Source organism: Narcine bancroftii, chromosome 1, assembly GCF_036971445.1.
Source record: "Narcine bancroftii isolate sNarBan1 chromosome 1, sNarBan1.hap1, whole genome shotgun sequence".
In the NCBI taxonomy this organism is placed as follows: Eukaryota; Metazoa; Chordata; class Chondrichthyes; order Torpediniformes; family Narcinidae; genus Narcine; species Narcine bancroftii.
The window spans coordinates 83,807,492-83,831,159 of record NC_091469.1 but is presented as its reverse complement, the minus strand read 5'-3'; the positions used below and the strand labels follow the sequence as shown (position 1 = coordinate 83,831,159).

The window sequence follows — 23,668 nt, the reverse complement described above, 5'->3', positions numbered from 1 at the left end:
TCATGCTCCATCCACAGCAGCTGTTTGAATAAAGTTGCGTTGGAATAAAAAAGCATCACTCAGGTTCAAGAGCTGGGTGATGCTGCTCAACGCTGGGGTGACTTTTCCAAAGAGTCTCCCTATCCCTACCTAGTAAGAGTCTATCTCTATTTGTCTTACGTATATTAGTAAGGCTTTATCTGTAAATTAGGGGGAGGGGAGTACCTCATTATGATTGCAGCACAGTTAACGATGTGGTTAGCGCAATGCTGTAACAGCACCAGTGACCGGGGTTCGAATTTATATTTACATTTTGTGAGTTAAGGGAATTACCTGATTACGTAATTAAGGACTACAATATTGATTTGTTTTCAAATTACTTTATATTTACACTCTCTTTTCTTTTCTAAACTGTTTATTCTTAATGAAGGTATATTAGTTAGACATTGTAAGAGTATGTCTCAGGCTACCAGAAACTTTACATATATGACACCCGCAATCTCCGTATACTGGGGGCTTTACCATACTCCAACAGTGCTCTGCTCTCTCAGTACTACCCTGCAATTTAATCAACAATATCATTTCAAGGTGTAGTATTCCCCCTGTACCGCCAGTGGGCTGATATCGCCTCCTACCGTGCATCTTGGCGCCTCACAGTTCAGCGGGCTGCAACCTCCTTTAAAGAAGACCACAGAGCCCACCTCACTGACAAAAGACAAAGGAGGAAAAACCCAACACCCAACCCCAACCAACCAATTTTCCCTTGCAACCACTGCAACCGTGCTTGCCTGCCCGCATTGGACTTGTCAGTCACCAACGAGCCTGCAGCAGACGTGGACATACCCCTCCATAAATCTTCGTCCGTGAAGCCAAGCCAAAGAAAAAAGAAGAGGAATGTACTGATAAAGCTGCCCCAGCCAGGGTACAGTGGGCTTTCAGTACTGCCCTTCCGATTATGCTGCTCATTCAAATATGCAACTGTTCCTGCAAAACATGGTGTGGGTCAGAGGAAGAAGAAAGCTTCACCTTAAGAATTTCACAAACTGGTCACGGCTGCAATCTGACCAAGTCAGGTCGACACTGTTATAGCCGCCCTCTGCTGCCATGATGTGCAGGTTCCCAACACAGTCATTTTTGTGCCCATCATGGTTGATGCCAAAACTACAAAAGATAAAAAAGAAAATTTGCTTCCACTAGATACTAACTACAATATCTAATCACAATCAGAAAAAGCTGGAGATGCACTACACCTATGGTTCTCAACCTTTTTTTTCCCCATTCTCATACCACCCTTACTAACCACAGAACACCTATTGCATCCTAAGGTGATATGTGAGTGGAAAAAAATTGGTTGAGAACCACTAGTTTAATGCAATACACCAAAGTGGTGGAGAAACTCAGCAGGATATGCAACAACCATAGGAAATAAAGGGTATCCAATGTTTCGCGCCTGACCCTTTATTAGAAATCAGAAAAAAACAGGTAGACGTGTGGCCTGCTGTGTTTCTCCACCACTTTGGTGTATTGAACTCATCTCCAGCATCTGCAGATTTTCTTGTTTTTTTCCCCCCAAAAAAGACATTATTAACATAAATTATTTACAAAAAAGATTCTTTTAGCACCCATAGCATCAATCATATCTATAAATTCCCATCAATGTACATTGCTACATTTGTTCTCTACATACACCATTACCACCCCTATGGCATCTTGTTGCTTCCACCCTTCTGTAGTTTGAGGGACTTCCCTCAGTCTCAGCCCCTCAATGCTGGTTCATGGGAGGATTCTAGACTGTGGTCATTCCCCAAAGCACCCTCACATTGGCTACACCAGTCCTGATGCAACTCACCTAATTAGAGTACCTGTCTGTGTGTGTGTATGTGTGCACACGCTTGTGCAGATATTTGTGTGTGTGTGTGTGTGTGTGTGTGTGTGTGTGTGTGTGTGTGTGTGTGTGTGTGTGTGTATATACATGTATGTCTATGCATGTTAATATATATGTTTGTGTTTTTGTATGTATATATATGTGTGTGTGTACACATATATACATGTATTTATATAGTTCCAACATTTTTTCTCTCATGGATTCTCCTTATTGTATTGTAGATTCTGCTCTAAACTATCACAAAATTTCATTCTTGTCCTACTGTATTCTTTCTCTTACCTACCTGTGACCTATCTCATGTGCAATAGTAATGCCAAGATTGAATCCTGTGTCCTCAGTGATCACGCAGCTCCATGAGTGACTGCATAACCCACCCAGATGTGTCACACCCCGAACCATCGTGTTGCCGTCATCAGATTCCAAATCAAACCTGTTTAAAACAAAATGCATCAGCAAAGAAACAAATCTAACTGCAGACTTGAACCCATTCACAATCTCGAACTCAATTAAAACCCCAACCTTTATCTCAGAAATATCCAAACCCAAGTTCAAACCAAACAGAATACAATTGTACTTTAATAAGAACTGCTTGTTGTCTGTAAGGAGTTTGTACTTTCTCCCCATGTCAGCGTGGGTTTTCACCAGGGGTTCCTGTTTCCTCCCCCTATTCAAAATGTAGAGGGGGTGTAGGTGAATTGTATGTAAATTGGCTGGCATGAACTTGTGGGCTGAAATAACCTGTTAACGTGCTATAAATCTAAATATTTATTACTATTATGGCTTTGAAAGCTCTAAATGAGTCTTCAACATCATCTGAAAATGGAATGTAGCACCTAATGTCTGATTTTAATAGAAAAAAGGGGACTAGGCAGTTGTTTCAGTCTAAAGTCCTCCCATTATTGGGCACTGAGGGGCTGAGACCAAGGGGTAGCTCTTTGAACAACAGAGGAGGGAGAAGTGACAAGATGCCACAGTGGTGGCGATGGTGTAAATAGAAATGAACACAACAATGTACAGTGATGGAAATGTATGGATATGAAACTAAGGGTTTGAAGAGATTGAACAGTTTTCCTTTTGTAAATTATTTATTGTGAATAAAGCCTATTTTTGGTTGCCGATGATTTGAAGTAGACTCAGTGGGAGCGTTGGGGTGAATCCACGGTCACTCGGTGACTCCGGGGCGAACTCTCTTTTGCTTCTCTTTCTCAGACCTAAGAAGTGCTTTAGGAAATTTCTGTCGATGCTGGAATCTGTCCGTCTTATAGCAGGCAAAAGAATTTCATGTAATATGACACCGCTTTTATTTAATGACAATAAATTGAATCTTGAATCTTGAAGATGGAAAAAAACTGAATCCTTGGTAGTGAACTGGAAAATTTGACAAACCCCACCTAAGGCTATTAATGAGCAGTTAATCTTTAATTCTGATAAGTTATTATCCATCCCAACAGCTTTAAGAAATTAAAATATATTGAACCAAAAAGGAGATGCAACTTCGTGCTTGAAACCCCACAGTCTCTGAGAAAAAAAATCAGGTGGTGCTCAGAACAGAGTACCTGGTAACATAGAGAACCAGGTCAGCATGGACTGGATCAGAATCACTCTCAGGGTTAATCTTTCGACTCCACTTGCATAAGCTCATGAGAGATGAGGTGATGTTTTTTGTGATCTGCAGTTCCAACTGTGTAGATAAGAACATGAAACTGTAAAGTTAGCTCAAAACTTTGCACCTTACCCCTTGACTGATTATTCATTTTGTTTCTGGTAGGAGAGAGCCTGAATGGTCAAGACCTCTCAGCGTTTCATCAGAAATGAATCAGAAGGGACAAGGATATTGTTGTTGATTGCATGCCTGTGGATCGAAGTTCATACCTCAGGTTCTGTCAGAATAACTATCTTCGTTAGATGGACTCGTAGTTGAGCACCCAGGGAAGCATCTCTCAACAATTCAGCAGCCTGTAGATACAAAATGACAGTTGTCATTGGCATAAATAGGGTAGGTTGCCAGTATCTGTTTGCCATTGTAGGTATGTCTAAAACTAGAGGGCACTGATTTAACATGAGAGGAGGCATAAGGGGATCTGAGGGGTATATGTTTCACACAAAGAATAGTTGGGATCTGGAATGGGAAATAATAACAACATTTAAGAGCAGTCTTGACAGGCACGAGAGTGAACAGGGCACATAGAATTGATGTAAGAGGGTGGGACTATTGTAGCTCGCTTCTTTGCTGTAAACTCTATTAGAAAAGGACATATCATGTCAGGAGTTGAACAGTGGTTGTCTGGGAGATACAATAAAGTTTTCTCTGCCCAAGGAATTTCTGTGGGCTGAAAGTTAAGGTCCATGTTGTTCTCCTTCTACTATGTGATTGTTGCTAAAGCCTTGAGTAATTGATGCGGTTGAGGGAAGGAACGGAGATACTCACGATATTCAGGTTAGTGAGGATATAGCGCTCTGTGTCTTGCTTGTGGAAGTTGTACACATCCTGCCCCACCACAACCAGGAGCTCCAGATGTTTAGTCTCCTGCACTGATCGTCTTGTAATGAAGGATGTCCTACTTTGTCCTGAGATGATTAATCAGAATAGAAATATTCAATGAATAGTTTACAGATGTGTCGAAGATTGATTATGTAACTGGAAAAGAAAATGGCAATTAACAATCTACACTTGTAACAATAAAAACAAAGGATGGCTTTCTGACCCTGGAGTATGTTCCTTCATTCAATCAGATTGGGTCAGATTGCTAAATCATCGATTAGATTCCCCTTCTTCCACTTCACTCAACAACATCACCCTGCAAAAATCTATTCCTTCTCAATCTTTAAAGGTGCAGTGGCCTCTATCCAATGTCGTTTGACAGACCGAGTTCCAGAGATCTGCTGGATATACTTCTGGATTATCCTGTTGAGAATCATCATTCTGATTTTTTAATATTAAGCTTCTCCCTTTCTTCTGGATTTTCAAAGATAAAATCATTTCTCCATTCATTTGGATTGGTCTCCTTCTCATCTTAAACATCTTTGTTTAACTTTCTGGAGACTACATTTGTTATCTTCAGGCAAGACGGGATTCCTTTCCTTTATGTTTGGACTTTCAAAAGGCCTTCGACAAGGTACCACACATGAGGCAGCTGAACAAAATGAGCACCCATGGAATTACAGGAAGGATACTAGCAAGGTTAGAGCATTGGTGGATCAACAGGAAAGAGAGAGTAGGAATAAAAGGATCCCATTCTGGTTAGCTAGTGGTGTTCCACAAGGGTCAGTGTTGGATCCACTTCTTTTTATGTTGTACAATATATAAATGATTTGGATTGTTAGAAATTAAAGTACCTTTAAAGAAATTGCTCGAGACAAAAATTGAGAACAAAGAACATTTATTACTACAACAATGCAAAGTTGGGTGCTTCCCCTTACCCTGGGAATACACACATACACTGGGGCTCACCCAACTTTTATACAGTCAATTTCAGTATCAGAGTGCCCTCCCCCTTACATTCTTCTGCCCCCTGGATGGGTTTGGCATAGGCAATCCTTCCTGCCTACGTGCAGTTTCAGTACACTTGGAGGACCAGGGGGTATCCTGTGGGTGCCCCATCATGTCATTGTCCTTATTCACACCTTCCTGATTCTCTGGGCTACAGTCTCTTGATATGCAGAGTTGACTCATTCTATCTAGGGTTGGCTAATTTCATATGTATAAATCTGTGTATGGTTAGCTAATTAGAAATGTATGACTTGGTACTTCTGTCCAGGGCTAGGAGACCCTTATCTGATCCAGACTACCTCAACTTCCTACATTCTATTGTACCTTACCATTCCTTATCTTAGTCCTATGGTCTTGTCACAAAGACTAGAAGATTCTTATGTTAATCGTGCTGACTCTGCTTTCCTGCATCCTAAGCCCCAAGCTTATCCTGTTTGAACTGGTTACAGCCATTTTACTGATGAACTTTAGTTTCTTCCATGTTCATAATTTTAGATCAATTTTCCCATCTCTCACAGGATTGTGGAATAAATGACTTTGTGTCTAAATATGCAGATATAATACCAAAATAGATGGCAGGGAAGATGCTAAGGATACAGAAAGGCTGCAGAGAGATTTGGATAGATTAGGAGAATGGGTAAAGAGGTGGCATAACTAAATGCAATGTTAGAAAGTGTACGGTCATGCACTTTGGTACAAGAAATAGATGGGTAGACTATTATGTAGATGGGGAGAAAATTCAAAATTCTGAGGTGCAAAGGGGCTTGGGAGTCCTTGTGCAGGATACCCTAAAGGTTAACCTCCAGGTTGAGTCAGTGGTGAAGAAGTTGAATGCAATGTGGACATTCATTTCTAGAGGGATAGCAGACAAGAGCAGGGATGTAATATTGAGACTTTATAAAGCACTGGTGAGACCTCATTTGGAGTACTTTGTTCAGTTTCGGGTGCCTTATTTGAGAAAAGATGTACTAACATTGGAGAGGGTTCAGTGAAGATTTACCAAAATGACACGAGGAATGAAAGGGTTAGCATATGAGGAATGTTTGTTGGCTCTTGTTCTGTACTTGTTGGAGTACAGAAGGATGAGGGAGACCTCATAGAGACATTTCAAATGCTGAAAATGCTGGACAGAGTAGATGTGGCAAAGTTGTTTCCCATGGTAGGGAAGTTCAAGATAGAAGGCATCAATATAAAACAGATATGAAAAAATTTCTTTAGTCAGAGGGTCGTGAGTCTGTGGAACTTTTGAACTATACAACTGGCAGCCTCAAACAACTGGCAAAAAAAATCATGGAAAATAAATAGGTGAAGATTTCTAGTTTAAAATTAATGCACCTTGTTGATAGTTCACAAATAATGCAACACACCATCTCAAGCAACAGGAAAAATCACTTATCCAGCATTTTAATCCCCATAGGTGCCGGATACCAGGGGTTTTACTGTACACTGTTATAGGAACTACACCTGAGAGTCAGATAATCCTTCATTTGGAATATTGGTTAAGGAATAAATATTGACCAGCTGCCCCTGTTCTTCCAATCATCATTATCAATTGCTTGCCTCTTGTCAAAACTTGGGCATTGCTAGGAGACAATTACAGGCAGCCCTCTCCTAAGCTCACCATCACGCAGAGCACAGACCAGGACTGAGAGTTTGAAGTCAGACTCAATTATGAAAAGCCATCTATAGGGTTTGGGTTTGGCTGGGTTTGGTTCTAATCTTGGGCCACAAAGCTCTGGTGGCCCTGGTGTCTGGCTGGGCAGTGCGTTTGAAGAACCAGACTCTCTTGATCCTAAAGTTTCATGCAGTCCTGCTGCTCAGTGACAAATCTCAGTCTTTGGGAGCAAGCCTAAACAAGAAGGTGTTCATAGATCTGAAATACAGGTATGCAGTCGTGAATTGTTGCACTGTTTCCTTGAGTATGCAAAATGAATTTCTCAGTTCAGCCTGGAAATTGTTGGGCTCACATCTAGATACAGCTCACTGATTATCAGTGACTAAAGCACAAATGCTGGCACCGTTCATTTGCCTCAGTCTCCCCCTGCAGCATACCGACAGCAGAGTGAGGATCCACAAGGCATACATGAACCAGTTAAATAAATAGAAGTAAAAACACAATGTGGAGAAAGTCAGCAGATCAAACAGTGCACTTTGTGTAGCAAAGATAAAGACACATTACAAACATTTCAGGCTTGAGCCATAGATTAATGAAGGGCTCAAACCCAAAACATTGGTTATGTATCTTTATCTTTGCTATATAAAGGACCACTGTCTGACCTGCTGACTTTCTCCAGCATTATGTTTTTATTTCAACCATGGTGTCTGCAGACATTTGTGTTTTACTCCTTTATCACAACAAAACATTTAGATTCTGCCTCTGCAAAGACAGTGAGTAAGGGACTTTAGGCTTTCAAGGAATGGTGATTTTGAGGATGATTAAATTGCTTTTCACATTTATGTAGCCTATCAGTTTTGGACCCTTTGCTCAAATATTAGGAACACAGCTCAAAGGAGATGATCAGAAGTCAAATGTTTCAGATTGGAGTGAGACTTGGGTGTGGTGATTTCAGAAAGAAGCTGGTCAGATTGGTTGTCAATTATAAATGCAAGATATGGACTGGTTCTCAATATAATTTTTACACCAATTATATCTTACCCCACAAAAGTTACACAAATCAAAAGCTGAAATTTCAGAGATGTGTTTCAGATGTGGGACTGATACAGGAACCTTTCTACATGCCATGTGGTCATGTGTGAAGGTGAGGCCATTTTGGCAAGAAATCACAGAAAAATTAACCAGGAAAACAGGAGTGGCCTTCATGGGTAACCTGGATCTATATCTATTAGGTAATTTTATGGAAATAAGTAACAAATTGACCAAATATCAAATCTCATTTATAAAAATAGCACTGGCAGTAGTGAAAAAGTGTATCGCGATCACTTGGAAGTCTGACTCCCCTCTACTTATAGCATAATGGACTGTGGAAATGAACAGCTGTATAGCTATGGAAAAAAAATCACAAATAATTTAAAGAATAAATATGACGCTTTTGCAAAGGTATGGCAACCAAACCTGGACCATATAGGGGCCCAGATACAGTAATAAAAAGAGAGAAAAAAAGAGGTTATAAAAGTAACTATTATACATACAAAAATGTAGTTTCCCCAACTGTACTCTATATGTTTAAAATCTATGTAAGCTCTGATGGTGAACAGATCTGTATGCATGGGGGGGTGGGGGGAGAGGGAGGGTTTGTTTGGTTTTTGTTTACTTTGTTGTGTTTGTTAGACAAATTTTAATATATTGTATATTTAATATGTTATTATGTATATTTTTGAAAAAAAAAATCAAAAATAAAATATTCAAAAAATAAATCAAATATTTTAACTCTTACCTTCATGAGTAGGACCCCAGGCATCATCTGAGAGTGGGTAATGGAAAGCAATTAGTGGAGCAATACCTGCTCCATCAGTTGGCAGTTTCAGCTCTTTTGGGTGAATATAAACTTTCTTTTCCTTTGTAAATATCACTGCATGCTATGGGATGGGGAGTTGGAGAAGGAAGAGAACTTCAATTAGTTTTAAAACTAACTTACACTGATCAAATACTTAAGAACCTCCAGAATATTCTTATCGATGTAGTGCATGAGTGCCACATCCCCGCATTACGGTTTCCAAGTTTGGTTTGAATGGGATCTTGGTTTAGAGATATTCCCAGCTCTGAAAGACCCTTTATGTACAAAAGAGGGCTGATGGGCCATCAGATCAACAGCTCAAGAAACCAGAGCAGTCACCCATATGACCAGTCAAAGCTGCTCTCCCATTCAATAAAATCATGAGGAACATGATCTTATTGAATGCTAGAGTAGTCCTCTTCTTTGTTCACTTTACAAGAGTGGATTTGCCTCAATTGGTGTCTAAAAATTTACCAATTTTATTCTCAGTGACTGGGATCCCAGTGTTCTTTGGAGAATTAGAGATTCACAATATTCTTCAAGATTTATTCATTGTCATGTAATAAATCAAGTATAATATTACATGAAATTTGCTTTAAGGCAGGCAGACTTGCCACCAGCAGAAATTGCAAGGCGCCTCTTACAATCAGAGAAGGAGAAGCAAAAGAGAGATCCCACCCCAGAGTCACCGAGTGTCCATGGATTCAACTCCAGTGCTCCCACAGCCATGAAAGACACCCCTTTCCCAGAGATATTTGGAGGAGAGAATTCCAGAGATTCACAATCTTCTTGATAAAAGACTCACCTTTCCCAGAGTTATTTGGGGGAGAGAATTCAAAAGATTCACAATCTTTTGAATAACGGACTCCCCTATTTGATCTTAAGGGGCTGACCCCTTGTCTTGAAACCAAGCACCCTAGTTCTAGACTCTTCAGCCAAAGGAGACAGCTTATCAATATTGAGCAACCAAACTGACCAAGGCTTTGTAGTACAATGTTATTACAGCACCTGGGTCCAGGGTTTGAATTTGGGCTATCTATAAGGAGTTTGCATGTTCTCACCGTGTCTGCGTGGGTTTCCTCCAGATGCTCCAGTTTCCTCCCACCCTTTAAAAGGTATTGGTGTTGTAAGTTATTTTTGGTGTAACTGGGCAGCATGGGCTCATGGGCCAGAAGGGCCTGTTCCCATTCTGTATGTCTAAATTTAAAAATTTTAAATGTAAATTTAACTACTGGTCACACTCACTAGATGACCGTGACAATAGCTGATCAATGCCCGGAGCCCTGGGGGCCATACCAACTCGCCACTCTGAACACAACTCTCTGGCATCCGCCTGATGGTGCTAAAGGATGAATTGAAGACAAGATGAATGGAAGACAAGTTTGAAGTGAGTCTGTTCTCAGCACCAAACCAAATCTGGTACATCTCCCCGAAAGTCCTGAGGGTGCACAATTCCTCCTGGCAAGAGTGCTCCTGGATCAGACGCTGGCATTGACAGTAGATGCTTGCTGAATGTGGCACTGAAAATGAAAGCCAACAAATTACAATTCAACCTGAGTTTCTACAGTAGAGTACTTCACAGCCAAAATCCAAATTCAATGCATGCAAGCCCAGGAAAGGATGCAACGAGATACCTATTGATTTCCAAATCCCTCCCTTTCACTTGCACAAAATTCAATTGGTTCAAATATTTTCTTATTTAAGTTCAAGTTTATCATCATCTGACTGCACATGTACAATCAGATGAAGCAGCACACTTCATAGTGCTCAATAATCACAAATTATATTATATATGTGTATGTGTGTGTGCGTGCACGTGCGTCTATATATATATATTGTTATGAGTCCAGAGGACCCCAAAACCCAGCAGCAATAGATATGCACCATGACAAAGGGTTACTTAAACAAAAGTTGCTTTTAATTATCTTTGAACATGAAAATAGAATCAAACTTTAACTTATCTCTATTGACTCACTTAACCCCCTTCTAATTCTAAGCGCATGTGTGTGTAACGTGTGTGTGTAAGTTCAGCAAAGTTTTTTGGTTCACAGTCCAATCTCACTTCTCATTCCTCCAAGTTCACTGGTTGCAGGCAATTCTTATACTGTGCATAGAATTTAACGTTTATAAAGTTCACCAGGCTTTGGCACTTGAAAGGTAAGTGGTTACCACTCAGGAAGGTTCTTGTCAGTTTTCAGAGAGAGATTTGTTGTTCTTTTTTAATTAGCCACTCCAGTGTCTTTCTGACAAAACCTGCCTCGTCAGGGTTCTCCAGATGATAACCTCTTTCTTTCAGGTCATCACAGAGTTCCTTTCTGTTTCTCTTACTCAAAGTGAAACATTAGACAGCCAGTCCTCTCCTCTTGCATGAACCACAAGAGTTTTGACCTGGCTATCTTACAAATGAACTTTCCATAAGCTTGCCAGCTTGTCCTGTTCCAGTCCCAGCTCATGTCTGCTAGCTGTAACACTATACAAAATCTGTGTGTGTGTGTGTGTGTGTGTGTGTGTGTGTGTGTGTGTGTGTGTGTGTGTGTGTGTGTGTGTGTGTGTGTGTGTATGTGTGTGTGTCTCTCTCTCTCTCTCTCTCTCTCTCTCTCTCTCTCTCTCTCTCTCTCTCTCAGAGAAAAAAACCTATTGGACTCTCTCTGCTTGCAAAACCACATGACCTTCTTAGAACAACAAGTTCTCTTCCAGATAATCGGCGGCTCCAGCTTGCTCTTTCATCTGTTGCTTTTTGTAAACAACAATCCATTAGTGAAGTATCTTGTGCACTCTTCAAAGCTCTTGCAAAAGCTCTGAGGCCCTGATATGTCTACCATGGGGCAGAGCTCCAGTATTTCAAATAAGATCTGTTTTAAAGTGATATATATGACCTACTCTAACAAACCTTTCCCAATTTATCTCCCAGAAACAAGTCTATATACTCTGTCACAAAACACACACACATACATATATATTTATATAATACATACTGTGCATGTGTGCATGTGCATGTATGGTATACATGGTGTGTGTGTGTGTGTGTGTGTGTGTGTGTGTGTGTGTGTGTGTGTGTGTGTGTGTGTGTGTGTGTGTGTGTGTGTGTGTGTGTGTGCGTGTGCACACATATATTGTACATAGAGATAGATGAAAGATGGATATATATATATATATATATATATACACACATATAGGTGTGATAGAGTTGGAGGGGTGGGGGGTGGTGTGGCATTGCTTGTCAGGGAAAATATTACGGCAGTGCTGATGCGAGATGGATTGAAGGGCTCATCAAGGGAGGCGGTATGGGTGGAATTAAAAAAATAGAAAAGGAGAAGTTACAATTATAGAGGTGTATTATAGACCACCTAGTGGGGAGCGAGAAATAGAGGAGCAAATGTGTAAGGAAATAGCAGAGATTTGTAATAAGCACAGGTTTGTGTTAGTGGGGGATTTTAATTTTCCTAATATAGATTGGGAAACACATTCTGTTTAGGGGCTGGATGGATTAGAATTTATAAAATGTGTGCAGGATAGTTTTTTGCAGCAATATTTTGAGGTACCTCACTAGAGAAGGGGCAGTGTTGGATCTACTGTTGGGGAATGAGATAGGGACAGTGACTGGGTGTGTGTTGGGGAGCACTTCAGATCCAGTGATCATGGTACCATTAGTTTCAATATAATTATGGAAAGGGATAGGTCTGGTCCAAAGATTAAGGTTTTTGAGTGGGGGAAAGCCAGATTTCATGAAATGAGAAGGAATTTGCAAGGAGTGGTTTCAGTTGATTTGTTTTATGGGAAGGAGGTAGAGGAGAATTGGAAGTCTTTTAAAGGTGAAATTTTGAGGGTGCAGAATCTTTATGTTCCTGTTAGGATAAAAGGCAGATTCAAAGGTTCGAGAGAGCTGTGGTTTTCAAGGGAGACTCGAAAGTTGGTTTGAAATAAAAGGGAGGCCTATATTAAATACAAGAAACAAAGTATAGACAAGATGCTTGGAAAATACATGGGTTGTAAAAAGCTTAAGAAATAAATTAGGTTAGTGAAAAGAAGGTAAGAGGAGGCTATAGCGAACAGGGTGAAAGTAAATCCGAAGGGTTTTTACAAATAGTTAAATAGCAAAAAGAGAGTGAAGGATAAAATTGGCCCCTTAGAGAATCAGAGCAGACAAAGGTGTGAGGAGCTGAATGAGATGGGGGAGATATTGAATGAGTTCTTCACTTCAGTATTCACTAGGGAAAAAGATATGGAATCGTGTAGGATAAGAGAAGGAAAAGGGGTGATTATAGAAAATGTAGGGATTAGGAAAGAGGGGGTATTGGAACTTTTGGGCCATATAAAGGTGGATAAGTCTCTGGGTCCTGACAGAATTTTTCCCAGGACCTTGAGGCAAGTCAGGGATGAAATAGCGGAGGCTCTGACAGTGATTTTTCAAGTCACTAGAGGGGGGCATGGTGCCGCAGGATTGGCGTGTTGCAAACGTGGTTCCTCTGTTTAAAAAGGCTCCAGGTGTAGGCCCAGCAATTATAGGCCAGTAAGTTTGATGTCAGAGGGCAGTAAACTAATGGAAAGTATTCTTAGAGATATTATGTATAAGCATCTAGAGAGGCAGGGACTGATCAGGGACATCCAACATGGGTTTGTGCAGGGAAGGGCATGTTTGACAAATCTTGTTGAATTTTTTGAGGAGGTGACTAGGAAGGTTGATGAGGGTATATGGATTTCAGTAAGACCTTTGATAAGGTTCCACGTGGAAAGTTGGTAAGGAAGGTTCAGGACCTAGGAATTAATGTTGAGATAGTCAGATAGGTTCAATGGTGGCTAAAAGGTAGATGCCAGAGAGTCATGGTGGATAACTGTCTGTCAGGATGGAGGCTGGTGATGAGACTCAGGGATCAGTGTTGGGTCCTTTGTTGTTTGTCATTTACATTAATGATTTTGATGATGGAGTGGTAAATCGGGTTAGTAAATATGCAGATGATACAAAAGTAGGGGGAGTTGTGGATAGTGAAGATGGTTTTCAGGGACTGCAGAAGGATTTGGACTGCTTAGAAAAATGGTCTAAAAGATGGCAGATGGAGTTTAATACCAATAAATGTGAAGTGCTTAATTTTGGAAAGAATAATCAAAACAGGACATATGCAGTGAAAGGGAGGGCATTGAGGAATGCAGAGGAACAGAGAGATCTTGGAATAACAGTTCATCATCCTTTGAAAGTAGAATCTCATGTGGATAGAGTGGTAAAGTAGACTTTTGGTATGCTGGCTTTTATAAATCAAACCATAGAATATAGGAGCTGGGAGGAGATGTCGAGACTGTTCAAGGCATTGGTGAGGCCAAATTTGGAATACTGTGTGCCGTTGTGGTCCCCAAATTATAGGAAGGATATCAGTAAGGTAGAGAGGGTGCAGTGAGGATTTACTAAAATGTTGCCTGGATTGCAGTACCTAGAATACAAAGAAAGATTGAGTAGACTGGGTCTTTATTCACCACACATCAAGTTTTCAATGTCATACTAGACCTCTGCAAACTCCTGAGGAAGTAGATGCGTTTTTGTCATGCTTTCTTCACATGTGTTGGGTGCAGGAAATAGTGACTCCCAAGAACTTAAATTTGCTCACCCTCTCCACCTCTGATCCCCCAATGACCACTGGATTATACACCGCTGGTTTTTCCTTTCTGAGGTCAACAATCAGTTCCTTGGTTTTGGTGACATTAAGTGCAAGGTTGTTGTTAGTGCACCATTCAGCCAAATTTTCAATCTCCCTCCTATATGCTGATTCATCATCCCTTTTATACAGCCCACAACTCTGGTGCCATCAGCGTATTTGTAAATGGTGTTATTATTGTATTGAGTCACATATTCATAGGTGTAAAGCAAATAGAGCAGGGGGCTAAGAATCTGGTGCTCCAATGTTCATAGAGACTCTGGAGATGTTCTTACCAATCCTCACTGATTGGGGTCTGGAGGTGAGGAAATCCAGGATCCAATTACACACTGGGGTGTTGAGTCCCAGGTCTTAGAGTTTGCTAATTAGTTTGAGGGGATGATGCTGTTGAGTAATGAACTGTAGTCGATAAAGAGCATCCTGAAGTATGAGTCTTTGTTATCCAGGTGTCCAGGGCTTTGTGTCAAGCCAATGAGATGCCATCTGCTGTAGACCTTTTGATGAGGAGGGCAAAATTAAACAGATCCATGTAACTGCTCAAACAGGAGCTGATATGCTTCAATGCTAGCCTTTCAAAACACTTCATCACTGTAGATATGATTGCAACTGGTCAGCAGGCATTTAGGCAGGTTACTACTCTCTTGGTCACAGGTACGATTGAGGCCTGTTTGAAATAATTGTGTACCAAGCCCTGCCAGAATGAGACATTGAAGATATCCATGAATACATGAGCAAGTTGATCAGCACAGGTTTTCAGTACTCAGCCTGGTACTCCCTCCTTTCTTTGGATTTATTCTCCTGAAGACAGTGCACACAAGATCCTCAGGTAATGACAGTAGATGATCATCAGAGACATGGGTATACTCTTCCTTGTTCTGGTGGTGATATCAGGTATGAAAGGCATTGAGGTTATCTGGGAGTGTGACAGAATATTTAGGAATATTTTTGGGAGATAAATTGGAAAAGATAGAGTATGTTACATACACACACTTTAAAACAGATCTTATTTTAAAATACTGGAGAATTCATATTATGAGTGACTTTACAGAAACTGTGGAAATAAATGGACTATTGTCTTTAAAACAACAAGCAGGAGACATGATGTCTATTGATAGCTCTTTGCAGAGGTTTGGAGTGATCACAGAAAGGTCACTAATGGGTTCTTGTTTATCTAAAAACAACAGATGAACCAGAAGACTGACTTCTATTGTTTCCTGGAGAAGGTCAGGTGTTTTATGCAAGAGAGAGAGAAAGAGTCACATGGGCCTTCTGGCAGATGGATAGTCTCAGTGTCTCAGAGAGAGAGGGAGACTGAACAGTGACAGCCAGAAGAAGCTTGTGTTGGAATCTAGGGGTTAAAACATTATGAAATAAATGATTAATCAATAAGTTTATTTGTACTGCATGAGTCAGGGAAAGAGGAATGTGGCTAAGTGGCTGTCACAGCATGGAGCAAAGTTGGCTGAACAAAATTGGCTGCTCCCAAGATACAGGGAGAGGATATGCATAAAACGATTTAGGAGGAATGCTCAACTGAAGGAGGTGGGAAGTAGCACAGGAGACACAGGCCAGATCAGAACAAAGAATGGCCCGCAAGAATCAAAGGGAATGGAAAACCAGTCTAGGAGGAAGATTAAGGCACGAGGAGGTGTTAAAGAGAACAGCAGAAATTGGCCAGACAGGGACCAAATGGTGATTAGAAATATCTGGGGATGAATTAATTTCAGATCTAAACAACAGGATAGTCTGGCCTGGAGGATTAACATGGGAAGGCTACACCCCAGAAATCTGCAAAACAGGAGATGACTTGTGATAACCCTTATGCAAAAAGATCTAGCAGGGAAAACAACTTTTGTTCTGTGTGATAAGATTGACCTATATAAACTGTGCCAACTGGACAATAGGGGTCAGTCTCGGGGAGTAGCTCACTGGCAGGTGACCTATGAACTAACAGACTGACCCAGAGCTCTGATAAGTTTTATTCTTGTGCTGTGCTGTGCTGTGTGGTGTAATAAACTGACTGTTGAACCGAATACCTTCTCCTATCACTTCATTCAACGAACGCGCTGGACTCAGCTCACACATAGACTAAATTAAGAGTAAATAAATTAAAGCCAGAGTCCAACACTTGTTGGAACTGAAACAGAACCTCCAGAGAGGAGGACAGCCTACTCTTGTGTGTCATGCAAGAGGAAAAAATGAGCTGTATAGCATTTCTTTTGGAATAAAAAAGGAACTCTGTGCTAACCTGAAAGAAAGAGGTTATTATCTGGAGAACCGTGATGGGGAAAGTTTCATCAGCAAGATATTGAGGTGACTAATGGTGGTACCTCAGTTGTGGAAATCCTGGAACACATCTCTCTCTACAAAACCTACAAAAACTTTCCTGAGCCATAACCATTTACCTTTCGAGCACCAAAGCCTGGTGAACTTTATAAATGTTAAATTCTGTGCACAGTATAAGAATTGCCTGCAACCATTGAACTTGGAAGAATGAGAAGTGAGATTGGACTGTGAACCAAAGAACTTTTCTCAACTTAACACACATTATACACACGGGCGCTTATAATTAGAAAGGGGTTAAATTAGGTTAAGTAAGATAAGAAAAATAGAGTTAAATTAAAGTTTGATTCTGTTTTCATGTTTAAAGATAATTAAAAGCAATTTTTTTTGTTTAAGCAACCATCTGTCGTGGTGAATGTCTATTGCTGCTGGGTTTTGGGGTCCTTTGGACTCTTAACAGGAGTGAATCTTTGTTGTCTCTTACTGCACTGCATTTGGTTTTGTAGCAGGTTATTTTATTTAGGCCCTGCCACTGCAGTCGGGCATCCTTTGTTATTTCCATTCTTGTCCAGAATCTCCACTTTGCCCAGCAGATGACTTTTCCTATGTTGCACCTGTTCCTTGTGTAGTGTTTTAGATCTCCAGACTTAAATGCCTGCGATCTGGCTCTCAGCAGGTTCCAGATCTCATTGTTCATCCAGGGCTTCTGGCTTTTGGTGGGGAGATACATGTCAACTGCTGTTTTGATAAAGTCTGTAATGGCCCTGGTGTAATTATTCAGCTCCTCAGTTGAGTGCTTGAACACCACCCAATCCACTAACTCGAGGCAGTCCTGTAACCATTCTTCAGCCTCTGTGACCACCTTCTGGCTGTCCTGCTATCTGGAGCCTCTCTTTTATACCCCCTGTCTGTATGAAGGCATAATGAGCATATCCAGGTTATCCAACTTGCCAAAATGCAGTCTTGGGAAAGAATGGTAGACCTTCCTTATTTTGATGTGGCAATGATCAAGTGTATAGGAACCACTGGTGCATTAGGTTATGTGCTGGTGGTAATTGGGCAGCGTTTTCTGAAGAAAGGCCTGGTTAAAGTCACTGACTATAATTTGTAGTGCATCAGATTGTCCATCTCTTGTTTATTGACCACATCATGCACCTCCGCAAGTGCCTGTTTGTAATCAGCTTCGGGATGGATATAAGCTCAGTGAGAATCACTGATAAGAACTTTCAGGGTAGATAGAAGGATCTACATTTAATCGAGATTTGCTCCAAGGTAGTGGAGCAGGAGGTCAACATGTCCCCAATGTCCATGCACTTGCTGAAATTAACTAAAAAGCACACACTGCCCCTTCTCTCTTTGGCAGAATCCGAGTTCTGATCCAGTCTGCAAATGGTGAAACCCTCTAGTCGGATCACAGGTCTCGGTGCAGCAAACAACTGAAATTTGTTTCACCTGTCTCTGATAAAGTAGCCTTGTGATAATAATGATGAATCTCTTTATTGTCGTTGTATCAGTAAACCAGCCAATGAAATACAACATCTAACCGGAGGTTAACAAATAATGTTATATACATGTGTATATAATGAAACATGTGTAATTAAAACCAGCAACACTATTCATCAACGAACGATTTAAAAAGTATTGATTTTACAATGTGAGTACAGTATCACTCAGTGTTGAGATTCAGTGTTCAACATAGCCACAGTTTTAATTAAAAATTGCTCTTCTTGAGCCTACTGGCACGTGAGGGGAAGGCTCCTGTAGCATCTGCCCAATGGGAAAAGAGTAAATAAAATCGAGATTTGGGTGTGAAGCATCTTTGATGATGTTTCCTGCCCTGTCCAATCATCGTTCCCTATAGATGTTTTTGATGGCAGGCAATTGGATGCCAATAATCTGTTGGGTCGTTTTCACTACCCGCTGGAGAGCCTGCAATCTTGTGCAGGACAATTTCCATACCACACTGAAATATCATATGTTAGCACACTCTCAATTGTGCATCTATAGAAATCCAACTGTATCCTGGGACAGGGGTGGATCCTCCTCAAGCTCCTCAAAAAATAGACACTGTTGTGCCTTTTTAATCAGATTTGAAGAATTCAAGTCCAAATGAGATTTTCAGAGATATGGACGCGAAGGAATTTAAAGCTTGATAAATGTTCCACCAATGCTTCATTGATGTAAATTGGGACATGAGTGTGGCTTCTGGTACGCCTAAAGTCCACGATGATCTCCTTGTTCTTCTGAGTGTTGAGTGTCAAGTGGTGCTGAGTCTCATCCCTATAAGCTGTTTCATCATCCTGTTATGGGTTATGTTATATTTTATATTATTTATAAATGTCTTTAAAAGAGATAGATTGTGGGGGGGGGGGTTTAGTGTGTAGGTCACTTCACAAACAGTGTAACACTTCATAAAAGACATCTCATTTAAAATGCAAGAGCTTTGCTGAAAGTGAGACATTGAGGCTTTGCAAAAGACAATGGAACTGTTTTGGAAGGCATTTCAAAAAGCAAATGCAAATAATTCTGGTTCCAACAATCTGTCTGGCTGAAGTTTGCTGTTCTAAGAGGGGTCATGTGGTTTTGCAAGCAGAGAGAGAGAGAGAGAGAGAGAGAGAGAATCTGTTTTCTGCAGTGGTTTTTGGAGGCTGCAACATGACAAGTTGGCAGGCTTGTTGAAAACCCCACTTTGAAGACGGGTGGTAAGTTCTAGCTCAGCCTGTTGAAAAACCCTTGTGGTCCTTACAAGAAGAAATGACTGGCTGTGGAGTGTTTCTTCTGAAATAAAGGAAAAGAGGAATTCTGTGGTGACCTGGAAGAAGAGGTCATCATTTGGAAAACCCATGATGAGGCAAGTTTCTTCAGCTGAAGTGGCTGATCAGAGATCATCAGTTTGTCTGTGTCCATTGAGCAACAAATCTCTCTCTGAAACCAACAAGAACATTCCTGAGTGGTAACCAATGAACTTTAAGCACCAGAGCCTGGTGAAAATTCATAAATGTTAAATTCTGTGCACAGTATAAGAATTGCCTGATAATGGTAATTGGAGGAGTGAGAAGTAAGTTTGGACTATGAATCAAAAGACTTTCTTAAACATATACATGTGAGAGATGGGAAAATTGATCTAAAATTATGAACATGGAAGAAACTAAAGTTCATCAGTAAAATGGCTGTAACCAGTTCAAACAGGATAAGCTTGGGGCTTAGGATGCAGGAAAGCAGAGTCAGCACGATTAACATAAGAATCTTCTAGTCTTTGTGACAAGACCATAAGACTAAGATAAGGAATGGTAAGGTACAATAGAATGTAGGAAGTTGAGGTAGTCTGGATCAGATAAGGGTCTCCTAGCCCTGGACAGAAGTACCAAGTCATACATTTCTAATTAGCTAACCATACACAGATTTATACATATGAAATTAGCCAACCCTAGATAGAATGAGTCAACTCTGCATATCAAGAGACTGTAGCCCAGAGAATCAGGAAGGTGTGAATAAGGACAATGACATGATGGGGCACCCACAGGATACCCCCTGGTCCTCCAAGTGTACTGAAACTGCACGTAGGCAGGAAGGATTACCTATGCCAAACCCATCCAGGGGGGCAGAAGAATGTAAGGGGGAGGGCATTCTGATACTGAAATTGACTGTATAAAAGTTGGGTGAGCCCCAGTATGTGTGTGTATTCCCAGGGTAAGGGGAAGCACCCAACTTTGCATTGTTGTAGTAATAAATGTTCTTTGTTCTCAATTTTTGTCTCGAGCAATTTCTTTAAAGGTACTTTAATTCCTAACAAATGGGGGCTCGTCCGGGATCACACTCCCTCCACTGACAGAGTGCCCCGACGACGAGAGTAGGTGCACCCCGGCTGATTCAGCTGGACTCACGGGCGACGGGTGGCTGGTCAGTGGAAGAAGCGAGTGATATCCGAGAAGAGGCATTGAGAACAAACGGCGGAAGGACGCGCGCTAGAGCAGTACTGCCAGAACTCGGTAAGAGTATTTTACTTGTTCCTAAGCATGGGAATAGCGGGCAGTAGAGATGAGAGTCCTGACACAGGACGTGACCACCAGATAGCTACGTACAGCCCGCTTGGGTTGATGTTATCTGAGTGGGGCACAGGAAAGACCCGCAGTAAAGACAAACTGACGATGGTCAGGTATTGTTGTAATGAATGGGTTAAATACCCGGTTAAAGGGAGCTCCGTGTACTGGCCAAAATTCGGATCCGAGGATGAATGGATGTGTGAAGCTTTGAACTTATGGCTCTATCAAAACCAGCCAGACAATGTTGAGAGCAGGGAATATGCAGCCTGCTGGCTCAAGGGATCCATTGAACAGCTGGTTTTGAATGAGAAAGAATTCAGGAATAAGAGAGAGGAGGAACCTCTTGTCCCTGAACCACAGGGTTGGGATGTGTTACATTCCCTCCCTCCACCCTATGTTCCTCCTATGCCAACTCCTATCTTTCCTCCCCCTCCTATTACCTACCCTTCTGCACCTCCCCCTCCTCCTCCCCTACCACTAGAGAAGAGAGAGGAGAACCGGAGTGGTATGGTGACTCGCTCACAAAGCGCTCGATTACCACCTCCATTAACAGTAGAGGTAGAGCATTGTTACTCAGAACAGCGTGAGACCCCTCAGGAAGAAGTGGCAGAACCCTGCGATGTATTCCTCAGAGAACAGGAACACAAATCAAAGAAACCAGAAATTAGCTGGATGCGACCCCTACGGGAGGTTCCCGTAGGAGAAGGTCTTGGGTTCGTAAATGTGCCCCTGACCAGCACTGAAGTACGTAATTTTAAGAAAGAATTAATCTCCCTGATAGAAGATCCCCAGGGATGTGCCGAACAGTTAGACCAATTTTTGGGACCAAATTTGTATACTTGGGAGGAATTAACAGCCATTTTTAAAACCTTGTTTACCTTAGATGAGCGGGGAATGATCCGACAGGCAGGCATTAAAGCATGGGATAAGGAACACCAAGGGGGACACGAGGCGATCCCTGGAGAAGCCAAATTCCCTCTCACAAAACCTAATTGGGACAAAAATACCAGTGCTGGCCGCACACTGATGGAGGAATATAGGATAAATTTGATCAGAGGAATCAAGGATTCTGTCCCCAAAGGACAGAACTTTAAAAAAGCCTTTGAGGTTCCCCAAGGTCCTGAAGAGACCCCCTCTGCATTTCTCAATAGATTGCGCACGGCAATTCAACAATATGGGGGTCTCGACATAGAATCCCCAGCAGGGGAGCAATTGGTTCTAATGGGTTTCGTTACCAACTCAGCCCCAGACATCCGAAGAAAGTTACAAAAGACAGAAAATTGGCATGAGCAAGGAATTACCCAGTTACTGCAGATTGCTCAGAGAGCATTTGTACAGAGGGCAGAGGATAAACAAAAAGGGAAAGCTAAAATTCTATTACAGACAGTTAAAGGAATAGTAGCTGACCACCACCAAAAAGAGGGGAGCCAAGGGTGGGGAGGTGGAGACCCCAGCAGGTGGAGGAGTAGAGGAGGATTCCGGGGACGACGTATGCCCCCTAGAAATTTTGGGAAAGATTGGGAAACGGGACCCCTCATTTGTTTTCATTGTAAAAAGGAAGGGCACTTTAAAAAGGAATGCCCACTGCGAGCAATGGACACACGTTCCTATGCCTTGATGGAAGCTGATCACGAATAGGGGGGTCACGGTTCTCAATTAATACATACCGTGGGGCTGCAAGGAGAACCGTTAGTTAATTTATGCATAGGACCTCACAGGGATAAGATGACATTTCTGGTCGATTCTGGAGCTGCCCGATCTAGCGTTCTATACCAACCGAAGGGGGTGAAAATAGAAGGGACAGTTACAGTTTCTGGGGTAGGAGGTCGAGACTTTCCAGTCCTGGTATTGCGAGAAGTCAGTATTCAAATGGGAGATAAGATCATAATTGAGGATCTTCTATTACTTCCCCAAGCCGGAGTATGCTTGCTAGGGAGGGATCTACAGGACCAATTGGCTATCGGTACTCGACCTCTACAATCAGGCATTGGAGTTCAATTCTATGTTTTAAACGAAGAAGATCGCAAACTAATAAATCCAAGAGTATGGGCAGGGAAGGGAAATAGAGGAATCCTTGATATTCCTCCGCTACAAGTCACGCTAAAAGATCCTCAACGAATTGTTAGACAAAAACAGTACCCAATTCCGATGGCTGGCCGGAAAGGCTTACAGCCCGTAATTGACCAGTTGATTCAAGACGGTATACTCGAACCCTGTATGTCTCCCTTTAATACCCCGATTTTACCTGTTCAAAAGCCAGACGGCACTTACCGCCTAGTACAGGACATGAGGGAGCTTAACAAATTCATTCTTGCCCGTCACCCGGTTGTACCCAACCCGTATACCATCATGAGTAAAATTGACCCCCATAATCAATGGTTTAGTGTCATTGATTTAAAGGATGCATTCTGGACTTGTCCATTGGCCACAGAAAGCAGAGACATGTTCGCCTTTGAATGGGAGAACCCCTTTACTGGCCGTAAAAACCAATACCGGTGGACAGTCCTTCCCCAAGGCTTTACCGAATCGCCCAATTTATTTGGTCAAGTCTTAGAGCGGGTATTAGATGAAGCTCCTAAGATAGAAAATTGCCAACTCATACAGTATGTGGATGACTTGCTAATTACTGCAAGAACACAGGAATTAGCTAAAGATTTTACAGTGGCACTTTTAAACTTTCTGGAGAAGAAAGGTCTGAGAGTCAGTGAGTCTAAATTACAATTTGTGCAAACCGAGGTCAAATACTTAGGTCATCTAGTTAGTCAAGGAACCAGGAAAATTAGCCCAGAAAGAATAACTGGTATTATACAGATCCCCCCTCCCAAAAATGCTCAAGAACTCAGGAAATTCCTCGGGTTAGTGGGATTCTGTAGAATATGGATAGAGAA

The 23,668-nt window shown here is 41.5% G+C and overlaps 1 protein-coding gene across 2 annotated transcripts in view; it reads right to left on the bottom strand.

Annotated features, from left to right (window-relative positions):
- The window catches only part of adamts13 (ADAM metallopeptidase with thrombospondin type 1 motif, 13), a 138,267-nt gene that overhangs the window by 104,299 nt on the left and 10,300 nt on the right, over positions 1 to 23,668 (bottom strand). For both annotated transcript variants that reach the window (XM_069931357.1, XM_069931353.1), the window contains exons 3-9: positions 10,055 to 10,329; positions 8,750 to 8,891; positions 4,293 to 4,432; positions 3,737 to 3,820; positions 3,421 to 3,545; positions 2,148 to 2,294; positions 1,006 to 1,140 (exon numbers count right to left, since the gene is read on the bottom strand). In XM_069931357.1, the coding sequence (XP_069787458.1) occupies positions 1,006 to 1,140; positions 2,148 to 2,294; positions 3,421 to 3,545; positions 3,737 to 3,820; positions 4,293 to 4,432; positions 8,750 to 8,891; positions 10,055 to 10,329 (1,048 nt within the window). The remainder of the gene's footprint in view (positions 1 to 1,005; positions 1,141 to 2,147; positions 2,295 to 3,420; positions 3,546 to 3,736; positions 3,821 to 4,292; positions 4,433 to 8,749; positions 8,892 to 10,054; positions 10,330 to 23,668) is intronic.